The sequence below is a fragment of the Cebus imitator genome, unplaced genomic scaffold (assembly GCF_001604975.1).
Source record: "Cebus imitator isolate Cc_AM_T3 unplaced genomic scaffold, Cebus_imitator-1.0 Scaffold679, whole genome shotgun sequence".
Classification (NCBI taxonomy): Eukaryota; Metazoa; Chordata; class Mammalia; order Primates; family Cebidae; genus Cebus; species Cebus imitator.
In genome coordinates, this window is record NW_016107994.1 from 339,934 (window position 1) to 353,103 (window position 13,170).

At 38.3% G+C, this 13,170-nt stretch overlaps 1 protein-coding gene across 2 annotated transcripts in view; it reads left to right on the forward strand.

Moving 5' to 3' along the window:
* Positions 1-13,170, forward strand: part of ZCCHC4 (zinc finger CCHC-type containing 4) — a 60,785-nt gene that overhangs the window by 20,093 nt on the left and 27,522 nt on the right. The window contains exons 4-5 of one of the 2 annotated variants that reach the window (XM_017518408.1): positions 1,115-1,390; positions 1,833-1,913. In XM_017518408.1, coding sequence (XP_017373897.1) covers positions 1,115-1,390; positions 1,833-1,913 — 357 coding nt within the window. The remainder of the gene's footprint in view (positions 1-1,114; positions 1,391-1,832; positions 1,914-13,170) is intronic. The other variant, XM_017518409.2, reaches the window with a different exon arrangement.

A 13,170-nucleotide genomic window follows, 5' to 3' on the forward strand; every position in this document is an offset into this window, starting at 1 on the left:
ATATATATATATATATATATATATATATATATATGACTTCCCAAAGTGTAAGGATCATTTAGTGCACTGTTTAACCTGCTTAGTTTTAGACATTTCTGACTCTTATGGTCCTCAATAATACTATTTCTTTTTCTTTTTCTTTTTTTGTTTTGTGTTGTTTTTTTGAGATAGAGTCTTGCTCTGTCGCCCAGGCTGGAGTGCAATGCTGTGATCTCGGCTCACTGCAACTTCTGCCTCCTGGGCTCAAGTGAGTCTCCTGCCTTACCCTTCCTACTAGCTGGCATTACAGGCATGCGCTCCCATGCCTAGCCACTTTTCATATTTTTAGTAGAGGTGGGTTTTCACCATGTGGTTTTCTTTTGTTTTCTTACTCTGATTTCATAACTGGCATCACATATACAAAACCAGCAGTTTTTAAAACATACTGACCATGATTATTTTCTCTCTTCAATAATCTGTAATAAAATTTAAAAAGAAAAAAAAAAGAAATGGTGATTTTGAAATCAAACATACGGGTGAGTTGAAAGAAATCAAATGGGCTATTCAGTGTAGTCTTTTTTAAGACTTTGAATATTGTCTTGCTGTTTTGGAGGTGAGCTTATAACTCCATCAGTACTGCTAAGAATAGAAGAGCTTTGAGAAACATCTTTTCTTTTAGGAGGTAATTTTTCTTGCTAAGTATGTCATAAGAACTTGAAGAATGGTCTTAATTTCTCATTTTAAAATGACTATCAAGTGAGCCAGGCTGTTTAACAGATCAAAGTTAGAACATGTGGATTTGTCAATAAATTTCAACTTGATAGTAGTTGTCATTACTACTAAGTTGTTTGAGTAATATATTATATTCACATTTTAAATGGATATTGATCTTCATTCAGTGACTAAATTGGAGCATCTCAATTCTTATGAAATTGCTGATCCTTTTCCTCTTTGTAGGTATGAAGTCAGACATAAATCCTAGCCAACATTCCACAGATTTCTTCCTACCTTTCTCCTTTATGCAGTACTCTTTAGGAAGTAAGAATACTTTTTGGATGCTAAAAATAGCAAAATACGTTGTGTTTACAACAATAAACTTCAAATATATTTCTTTGTGTTTTATTTTGTCTTGAAGGTACTTGAAGTTTATTGAGTTGCCCTTGACTCAGAGAAAGTTTTGTCAAAGATGTCAGCAGTTGCTGTTACCAGATGACTGGGGACAACATAGTGAGCATCAGGTTCTGGGCGATGTTTCCATCACCCAGTTAAGAAAGCCCAGTCAACTCCTCTATCCCCTGGAAAACAAGAAGACATATGCCCAGTATCTGTTTGCTGATAGGAGCTGTCAGTTCTTGGTAGACTTACTTTCTACCCTCGGATTCAGAAGAGTACTATGTGTTGGAACACCAAGGTATGTCATGATTTTTTAAAGAATTATCTTTTCACCACTATTCAAACTGTACGAAGATTTTATTAAGTAGATATTTACCCAGTGCAAGGTATAGCATGAAGCTTTGAATATTTAAAATGTGAAGCAGGGTCCCTTTCTGAAGGAGTTTGCAACCTGTATTGCATTTAGAAAAATCTTTATAGATTCCTCTCTGGTACGTGAGAGAAGATTCTTTCTGATTTAACTCCCAAATTGTTTATAATTTTAGACCTCTCTGTTTCAGATAAGTTCTGCTCTTAAAAAATATTTGCAAAATTGAAACCTTGATTACACCTGCCAAATTCTCTTCAGTGTCTCATTGAAATATCACAAATACAAGCAGAACATTGATGGTTTTGTTGTTTGTTTATTGTCTATGACATTTGTGATTTCTTATTACATTTGCTTTCACTAATTGCTTTAGGTTGCATGAGCTGATCAGGTTGACAGCATCAGCTGACAAGAACTCTAACATTAAAAGCCTTTTATTGGATATTGATTTTCGGTAGGTTTAAAAATACAGTATCTATTTCCTTTCATTGTTTCCTGTTTGTTTTTAATGCTTTTCTGTTTTTAATTGTTTATACTCTGTTACAGCTCTTTAGTTTACATTTAAAAATAGTAATTTGTTACTAGGAAACTTTTTAGTTCTGTAAACTCAACATGTAATCTGTATTTCAAACAGGGAGGCAGTTGATTTCTCCTTTTGCTGGTGTGCTTCCTAGATTTTCTCTATGAATGTGTCTAGTTTGTCTTTGGCTTATGATCTACAGATGAATTCCCATTGAGTAAAGTTTCTTCTCATATATTATGTTCAAAGATAATTCTGAACTGCCTCATACTTAATCAGACTTCCAGGATTTTGTCTCATCAGATCTTTGAAGTGTGAGAACTCAGACATTTCTTTTAGTATATTTTACTGGATGTTGTACATATTGTCTTTCACTGAACATAGCCTGCAGTGAAGGGAGTGCTGAGTAGGGGATAGACAGGTCCCAAAGCAGAGGATTAGCCGACAGATAGACTTTGTGGGCAAGGGTTAGAATTAAATGGCATCTGATGTATTGGGACAACGGATGACACAGAGGGAGGAACACATCTTGAATCTCCCCTCTGGTGGTAATTTTGAAGGAACAGACCTTTAACTTATAACATGGATAGTAAATACATCCATCTACTGTGTCTATAATTCTGTTGCTTTGAAGTACTCTTTGCAGTTTCTGTAATTGTTTAATACCAGGAGTTCATGTTGAATTTATAAGATGCTTTGTTCTTAGTATTCTTGATGTGTTCTTGAAGGGCTGAAGGAATCAGGCTTTGTGTTTCCTTTTATTTAGATCTACTTCCTAAAAACAAAGCAGACAGATTTTTTTTTTTGCCTTAGACAGGGTCTCACTCTGTCACCCAGGCTGGAGTGCAGTGGCATGATCATAGCCCATACCCTTGAACTCCGGGGCTCAAGTGATTCTCTAGCCTCAGTCTCCCTAGTAACTAGGACTATAGGCTAGCACTACCGCACCCAGGTAATTTTTTAAAAAATTTGTAGAGTTGGGGTCTGGAACTCCTGGCCTCAAGCAGTCCTCCTGCCTTGGCTCCCCAAAGTATTGGGATTACAAGCCTGAGCCACTGAGTACCAAACAAATTTTTAAAGTGTAAAATGTCACTTTAAAAAGTGTAGACTGGGTCGGGTATGGTGGCTCATGCTTGTAATCCCACCACTTTGGGAGGTCAGGAGTGTGAGACCAGCCTGGCCAACATGGTAAAATCCCATCCCTACTAAAAATACAAAAAAAAAAAAAGTTAGCTGGGCATAGTGGCTCACGCCTATAATCCCAGCTACTCCAGTGGCTGAGGCAGGAGAATTGCTTGAATCCAGGAGATGGAGGCTTCAGTGAGCCGAATTCGAGCCACTTCACTCCATACTGGAGCAAGACTCAGTTTCAAAAAATACTGCTACTGCTAATAAAAGCGTAGCCTGGCCAGGTACAGTTGTGGGTAACCCTCCATATCGGCACCGAGGAATGAGAGCTAAGCAGAACCCTGGCACAGTTAGGGCTTGAGGAATATCTCACTTTATAGTGTTACTACTCAGCAATTTCCTTTTATATAATCCTTTATATAATCATATATTAGTTTATAGAATTAGGGCTTGAAGAATCCCTTTATATAATCCTCTATATATAATCGTATAATAGTTGATAGTATGAGTGCCTAAAGAATATTTCCCTACGTATATATAATTGTATCTTAGTTTATAATCGGAGGAGTGTCTAGAGCAGACACAGTGCAGAGCATGATTTGAGGGAAAACAGTTATACCAGGACAAGAATCCGTGGCCCAGGCGGCAGCTTTCAGTATCGTAAAGATACCCGCTCTATGGCAGGCTTGAGGCAAGAGCCACTCCTCCTGATAAAGGAGTTGTAGGACCGTGCTCCAGTTCTTGTGGAAGGCTGCCCTCAGACCGGCAATCCACCTTGGTGACTGTGAACTTCAGCTCTTGCTACTGTGCTGCCGAAAAGCATCTTCCCATGGAACTCATTGGAAGCTGCCAGAAGGTGGCGGTAACCTTGACAGCTCTGTCACTGCTATGTGACTTAAAGCATCCTCCTATAAATCTTCTTAGAAGTAGTTTGCCCACAGATGGAAGTATCGCACACTGCACCCTCTTCACTGCGCACAGCCCACCTTCAAGTCTTGGTGACCTAATGGGGGTGGACCCCTTACCGCACATAGCCCTTGCCTTCATGGGAATGGGCCCCTTGCTGTGCACTGTCCACCTCCTGGCCTCGGTGACCTAATGGGGGCGGACCCCTTACTGCACACGGCCCTTGCCTTCATGGGAATGGGCCCCTTGCTGTGCACTGTCCACCTCCTGGCCTAGGTGACCTAATGGGGGTGGACCCCATGTTTTATTGCTCACGACCCTATCACTATCCTTAAAGATGATTTCACTCACTGCCCTGCCCCCTAACCTGTACACAATAAATACTGATGCTTCTGGACATTCGGGGCCTCACCTGACTCTGCTTATAGGTGGCGTGGCCCCCTGAGCCCAGCTGCATTTTCCTTGTACTTCTGTGTCCTGTCTCTTTATTTCTCGGATCCTGCGCCTCAGCACAGCATAAGGCACACCCCATGACCCTGTGGGGCCTTCAGCCCTGCAACAGTGGCTTGTGCCTATAATCCCAGCACTTTGGGAGGCTGAGGCAGGTTGATCACTAGAGTTCAGGAGTTCAAAACCAGCCTGGGCAACAAGGTGAAACCCCACTGCTACTAAAAATACAAAAATTAGCCGGGCGTGGTGGTANAAAAAAAAAAAAAAAAAAAAAAAGTGTAGCTTTAATAATTTATTTTCCTTTAGATTTCTGAGTCAACTCTAAGTTGTGTAACATACACAACCACATTACTCAGAAATTACCTACACTCTTTCATTCCTTATGAACAGTTCTGGCCTGTTAACACTCATCCCTTGTTAACAGGACTAGCACACTTCACTAACATCTGCTTAACATGAGTGATCCTTGATAAATGATGATACAGACTTCTTAAAGATAAACTCAGTTTATTTTTAATTGGATATAATTCATTTAATAGTCACCATTTAAAAGTATATATTTCAGTGGTTTTTGTTGTAATCATGGTGTTGCACAGCGATCACCATGAGGTACTCCTAGAATATTTCCATCACCCTGAAAAGAAAGTTAGAGTTCACTTCTCCTAACAAGCACTTTCTGTCTCTCTTTTCTGGATTTGTCTGTTCTGATATAAATAGAATCATAAAACCTGTGACCTTTGTGGCTGGCTTCTGTCACTTAGCATAAGGTTTTCAGGGTTCACCCACGTGATGGCATGTAGTGGTACTTCAGTCCTCTTATGGCTATATGATATTCCATTGTATGGGTATGCATGGAGATAGCAACTTGTTTTTTTAAATTCTGTGTTCCTTTCCTAAAGTATTAAATTATTCTAAATGCATTATTTTAAAGGTAGAAGTTTAACTTTTGGGTTCTTATAACGTATTATTAATAGCTGGTATGTTTTGTTTGTTTGAGAGGGAGTCTCGCCCTGTCGCCCAGGCTGGAGTGCAGTGGTGCAATCTCAGCTCACTGCAGCCTCTGCCTCCTGATCTCAAGTGATTCTCCTGCCTCAGCCTCCCCAGTGCTGGGATTACAGGCATGTGTTGCCATGCCCAGCTAATTTTTCAATTTTAGTAGAGAGGGGGCTTCACCATGTTGGCCAGGCTGATCTCGAACTCCTGACCTCAAGGGATGTGCCTGCCTTGGCCTCCCAAATTGCTGGGATTATAGGCGTGAGCCACCGTGCCTGGTGTAGCTGGTATTTTTTGAGTGTGTGTCATATTTCAGGACTTGCCCTGACTCATTCCTCACATTAGCCCTGTAAGACAGATGTTATCATTATCCTTGTTTTTCCAGATGAGAAAACTGAGGCACAAAGAGGTGAAATAACTTGATCAAAATCAGAGTTTATAAGTGGCCAAGCCAGAATTCAAGCCAAGGCAGTCTGGCTCCAAAAACTAAGCTATCCATTGGAAATAACTTAGCCTTTGAACTCATATGTATGCCTTTCTCATCTAGTCAGTTTCTTTCTTGTCATCCTTCCATCTCTCCCTTTTTCCTTGTGTCCTCCTACCTTGTTCCACAAAGATTTTCAGATGAATCAAAACTGGTTTCTAGGTTATTTATATATTTAGAATTAGGCACTCAGGAATTTTTCTCTTGGAGACCTGGAAATCCAGTCATATAAAAGAGAATTTATCGGTTCACATTACTGAGGACTAGGATATAGCAGGCTTTAGTCTAGTTGAGATGGTGAGCCTCACACAGTGTTGCTAGGGCTTCCTCCTTCTCTACCTCTCATTCTGTCTTTCTCTGTATGTTGGTTTCATTCTGCAGACAGCTTCCTTTCCACTGCCAGGGACATTGGTGGCAGCAGCTTTAAGCTTATCTAGTCTTGGCTTAATGGCCCAGTGGAAAGAGGCAGTTCTTCCTGAGAGCTCCAGTGGCAAAACTCCAGAGAGTGCTCTGATTAGCCTGACTAGGGTCACTTGCCTATTCCAGAGCCATCACTGTGGCCTGGCAGATGGTGTACTCCGGCCAGCCTCTGACCAATCACGTGAAGTAGGTTCTCCACAGGAAACAGGTGTTCGACTTAAAGAGAAGGGATGTAGGTGCTGGAGAGACAAAAGCCCACATGTCCATAACTAAACTATTCAAGGCAACATATACAGTTGCCAGCAGCACTCATATTCCTACCTTTGACACTTTTACTTCTGTGAAAATGGTACAGTGTGATCTTTTTAAATAGGATGGTTTTGAATTTACATTAAAAGTTATATAATGATTCTAAGTTCATTAAAGACAAGCTTTTTCAAGCTAGTTTTAGTGGACTGATTTATACAGAAAGAGACTAGGAAAAATCATAGTGTGTCTTCTCAGAACTTGTTAAAATTGCAAGAATCCTTGATTTACTTTGTTTTTTAAAAAAGAAAAATGATCTTTGATTCTGCCATCCAAAACGTTGTGGGTTTTGGCTTTTTAAACCTTTTTTATGCATACAAACATTTAAAAAAGTAGATACATAACCTTGAAAGCTTTTCCTGTGGGGATAATTTAGGTATATTTCTTTTTTTTTCTTTTTTTTTTTTTTTTTTTTTTTTTTTTTTTGAGACAAGTTCTTGCTCTGTCACCCAGGCTGGAATGCAATGGCATGATCTCAGCTCACTGCAGCCTCGACCTCCTGGGTTCAAGTGACCCTCCTACCTCAGTCTCCCAAGTAGCTGGGACCACAGTTGTATGCCACCACACCCAGTTAATTTTTGTATTTTTTGTAGAGACAGGGTTTCACCCTGTTGTCCAAGATGGTCTTAAACTCCTGGGCTAATGCATTTTGCCCACCTCAGTCTCCCAAAATGCTGGGATTATAGGGTGTGAGCCACTGTGCCCAGCCTATTTCTTTTTAAAAAATCGAGACATATTTGACATACATAAAACAGTGGTTTTCAGTATATTCACACGGTTGTGTAACCATTACCACTGTCTAATTCCACAACATTTTCGTCACCTTCAAAAGAAACAAGAAGCGCTCTCCCTGTGAGCAGTCCCTCTCCATTTACCATGCCCCCAGCCTTTGGCAACCATGAATCTACTTTCTATCTTTATGGATTTGCTTTGCCTATTCTAGATATTTTTTATATAAGTGGAATAATATACTGTGTGGCCTTTTGTATCAGAGTTCTTTCACTTAAGTTTTCAAGGTTCATCCACATGGTAGCATGTATCAGTACTTCATTCCTTTTTATGGCTGAATAATATTCTACTATATGGATATACCAGATTTTGTTTATCTTTTCATCTGTTGATGGACATTTAAGTCACTTCCACATTTTGGCTATTATGAATGATACTGCTGTGAAAATTTGTGTACAAATTCCATGTGAACATAGATTTTCAGATCTCTTGGGTAGTATATTAGTTTGTTAGGGCTGCCATAACAAAATACCAGACTGTGTTAAACAGCAGAAATTTATTCTCTCACAGTTCTGGAGGCTGGAAGTCCAAGATCAAAGTTTCGGCAGGTTTGGTTTCTCCTGAGGCCTGTCTCCTTGGTGTACAGATGGCCACTATCTCCTCACAAGGTCTCTTCTTCGTGTGTGTATCACTGGTGTTTCTTACTATGTCTAAATTTCCTCTTCTTATAAGGACACCAGTGAGATTAGATTAAGGCTCACATTAATGGCCTCATTTTAACTTAATTATCTCTTTAAAGGCTCTGTTTCCAAATAGTCACATTCTGATCTCCAAATAGTCACATCTTTATGTTGAAGCCCAACCACTTGAAAACTTTAGTGGTTTGGGCTTCAACATAAAGATTTTGGGGGTGAAACAGTTCAGCCCTTATACCTAGAAGTGGAATTGCTAGGTCACGTGGTAACTACGTTTACCTTCTTGAGGAACAGCCAAACTGTTTTCAAAGTGGGCACCTCATATTTTATTCTCACCAGGAATAGATGAGGTTTCTGATTTCTCCACATCCTTGCCAATGTTTATTATCGTCTGTCTTTTTGAAGTGGTATCTCCTTGTGGTTTTGGTTTGCATTCCACTGATGGCTAATAATGCCGAGCATCTTTTCATGTGCTTATAGGCCATTTGTTTGTCTTATTGGAAAAATATCAATCCTTTGCCCAGTTTTTAATTGGTTATTTGTATTTAATTGTTTAGCTGTGAGAGTTCTTAATATATTCTGGATATTAAACCCTTATTAGATACATGATTTGCTAATATTTTCTCCCATCCTGTGGATTGTCTTTTCACTTGTGATGAAGTCCAGTTTTTCTTTTTTCTTCAGTAGCTTTTTTCTTCAGTTGCTTGTATATTAGGTGTCATATCTAAGAAAGTCTTGCCTAATGCAAGGTAATGAGTATCTATACCCATGTTTTTATCTGAGAGTTTTACAATTTTTGCTTTTACACTTAGGTCTTTAATCTATTTTGAGCTAATTTTTATTTGTGTTTGAGGTAGGGGTCTAACTGCTTGCATGTGGATGGCCAGTTGCTCTAGCACCATTTATTGAAAAGACTGTTCTTTTCCCATTGAATTGTCTTGGTACCATAATGAAAAACAAAGGACCACAAATATATAGGTTTATTTATGGACTCTAAGTTCCATTCCATTGATCTATGTCCATCCGTATGTCACTCTCACACCGTCTTGATTACTGTTGATCTATAGTAAATTTTGAAAACTGGAAGTACAAGTCTTCCTGTTTTGTTCTTTTTCAAGATCGTTTTGGCTGTTCTGGGTCTCTTGCATTTCCATATGAATATTAGGATCAGCTTGTCAATTTCTACCAAAAAAGCCAGCTGGGATTTTTATAGGGATTGCATTGAATTTTTAGATTAATTTGGGGGAATATTGCCATCTTAATATTAAGCTGTCCAGTCCATGAAGATGAGATGTTTTTCCATTTCTTTAGGGCTTCAATTTCTTTAAATGAGATTTTGTAGTTTTCAGTATATAATTCCTGTACTTCTTTTGTTAAATTTATCTCGATGTTTTATTATTTTTGATGCTGTTATAATTTAAATGGTTTTCTGAATTTTATTTTGTGGTGTTTATTGCCAGTACTATGATTTACTTTTAAAAGTTTTGCAAAAATGCAGTTAACCCTTGAATGACATGGTTTTAGACTGCCCAGGTTCACTTACAAGTGGATTTTCCTCTGCCTCTGCCACCCCTCCTCTTCTACCTCCTCTTAAGCCTAGTCAGTATGAAGATGAAGACCTTTATAGTGATCCACTTCCACTTAATGAATGTTAAATAATATTTCTCTTCTTTATGTTTTTTTTTTTTTTTTTTTTGATAATAGAGACGGTGTCTTTGTAGTTGGCCAGGTTGGTCTTGAACTCCTGGCCTCAAGCAATTCCCCTACCTCGACCTCTCAAATGACTTTCTTAATAACATTTTCTTTTCTCTAACTAACTTTATAGTTATAAAACATAAACAAAATATGTGTTAATTGACTGTTATCTGTAAGGCCTCCAGTCATCATAGGCTGTTAGTAGTTACGTTTTTAGGGAGTTGATATAGTTTGGATATCTCATGTTGAAGTGTGATCTCCAGTGTTGAGGTGGGCCTAGTAGGAGGTGTTTGAATCATGGGGTTGATTCCTCATGAATGGCTTGATGCTGTCTTCATGGTAGTAAGTGAGTTCTCATTCTATTACAGCTAATGCTCGACTTACGACCATGATTGGTTCTGACAGACCGGTCGTAACACGATTTGGTCGTAAGTTGAGTAGGCTATATGTACAGTACTATGAAATGATGTTATAAAAATCTTTAAGTCATAGTTTATCATAATTTTCTTTCATTATTTTTATATATCATAATTTTCTTTGTTCATTTTATGCCATTTGTATCATCTCTACATCATTTTGTTTCTTATTTTTACATTCGTCAGGTTTAAGTAAAACACTGCATTACCAGTACAACTGGTTTAATATTTGCAAAACATACAAAATTACAAAATACAGGTGCATACAAAAATACAAAATACAGGTGTAAAAAATACCATAGGAAACATTTTCCCAATTGCAAGACATATCAAAATATATAAACATGTACGAAATATTTTATTGGCCACTGGTGCTTGGCTGCGGATCGTTGATGTTGTTATCTGAGACAGCAGTTGGGGTTACCGGAGTTGGTTTTTTCATAAACATGGTGAGCTTTGTCTGAATTATATGTTTCTTTTTTCTTTATAAATTTCACGATACGGACGAAACACATCGTGCACCATCCGTTCAATCCTTGCAAATCGTTCGATGTTTGGGTCCATTGCTTCGAAATGTATAACAAGTTTATTCAGTAAAGATAAACCGGCTGATAATCCCTTAGTGGTGAACTTTCTTTCTGGCTCCTCCTCTTCTTTCTCTGCTTCTCTTCTTTCTTCTTCCGCCACTCTTTCTTCTTCCAGTTCGATTAGCTCTTCATTTGTAAGTTCTCCGGATTCTTTGTCTAGCAACTCTTCGACATCTTCCATTTCACACTCCAAAGAAATGTCTTTAGCGAGTTTTACTATTTTTTCCTGAATCGTTTCAAGTTCATGTTCACTGTCAAATCCGTCAAAATTATTAACATAGCGCTTAACACAATTTTTCCAGATGCCATTCATGCACTTTGTCGTCACAGCCTCCCAGGCGGTAGCGATATTCTTGATACACATCAAAATGTTGTAGTGTTTCCAAAAATCTACAGCGGAGCAGTCGTGGCTAGCGATTGTGGTCGTAAAGTCGAATGGTCGTGAGTTGCATAGGTCGTAAGTCGATCAATACCTGTAGTTCATGCAAGAGCTGGTTGTTTAAAGAGCCTGGCACCTCCTCCTTGCTTTCTTGATCTTTCTCTTGCCATATAACATGCCTGCTCCCCTTTCCCTTCCACCATGAGTAAAAACTTCCTGAGGCCTCAGCGGAAGCCCAGTAGATGCTAGTGAAGCAAATAAATCTCTTTTCTTTATAAATTACCCAATCTCAGGTATTCTTTTATAGCAATGCAGAACGGACTGACATAGGAGGTAAAAGCTATATTTGGATTTTCTATTGCATCCCTAACCCCTGTGTTGTTGAAAGGTCAACTGCACGTATAACATTTACTGTAGTAGCCATCTCTAGATATACAACTTAGTGGTGTTAAGTAAATTCACATTGTTTGTAACTGATCTCCAGAACTCTTCATCTTGCCTGATTTAATTGGAAAGATTTATATGGCCCCTTAACTATTTCACCTTTAATGCCATACCTTGTAGTTTTTCTTTTCTTGCACCTGTAGTTGATACGTCCTGGTCAGCGTAGGGGTTAGGGGATGTGGATAAACTTATTTCATAATGTGTGGAACATACTGATACTTTTTTTGTTTCATAGTTTATTAACTTCTGTGTGTGCCTTGCAAACAAAAACCGATGGTATTCTATTGGCAATATCACAGCTCAGTTTTTTTGATAGCATAGTCTGTTACTGAGTCAGTTCTGTAGGAGGTCAACACTAGTTGTTAAGAGAGAGCTGGTTTTGTGAACGATGCTCATTAAAAAAAAGAGAGAGAGAGAGCTGATTTATTGAAACACAGAAGTTGCTGGAGTGCCCAGAGGCCATTACCTGTATTTACAGCATGGTGGAGTGTGTGGTTGGTTCAGATTTCTCCTAAAGACCACAGTTAAATTAGAAAAAAAAAAATTCTCTGTGGTACAGAGTGACAGTGAGTAGGTTTTTGGTACTTTGACTTTGGTTTCTTGGTGCCTTACAACAGGTTTATCTGAGGCTGGACTGCCTCAGACTCTAGTGTTCTCTATAGATGTGCTATAAATATCTTTTTTAGGGAGTAGAAGATATGAAGTTCACATTTGCTAAGATGGATTTCTGTATGCTCTAATTTTAGCATGAAAGATTTGAAACTCTGTTTGGCAAACTATTATCCAAATAAAGTTATGTCAAAGAAATGAATTTCTTAGGTTCATTTCATGAACTAATTTTATTCAGCTCTTGATTACATTTCCTGTGTATAGAGCATGTTTCACACTTGGTAGCTGACTCTCATTTAAAGAGAATGAATGGCCAAGTTAAATGAATGTCCTTTTGAGCAGTTTTCAAGTGCATGCATTTCTGATTGGTTTTGTTTGCCTTATTCAATGGAGAGAATAATGCTTTGTGGCCAGTTTCATTTTAAGAGGGCAATGTTGAGTGATTTTTCATAATTTAAAATATGAATAATTATGCTCTCAAATTGTGTATTTGATGGAAACTTAGAACTGAAATCTTGGCTTTTCTTTCCCTCTGGCTTTGGACACTGCTGCCCAGAATGTTTTGGACAGGTGTGCTGTGCTGAATTTCATGTAAATCAAATTTTCTTTTTTAATATTCAAAACTGACTATTGTATCTTTGTGAAGGAATGGAAACAATGGGGATTAAGTTAAAAAGGGATTGTATTTTCCTTTGCTCATTCTCAGAGCAGTGCAAGAGAGAAGAGAGCCCTCAAATCGGTGTTTGCCCATGGCTGTACTAGCACTGATATGCCTTTTTTAAAGCCAGTTATTTGAAATTTAGTGAAATAGGAACATACTTGTTTAATGGTAATTTGACCTTGCCTATAGTAAATTTTTGGAATGTTCACTAGGTTACAGTATATAATTTAAATATTTTTCAGTAATCTAAACCTTTTTTCAGCAAATTTGTATTTTATGAAATGTGCTA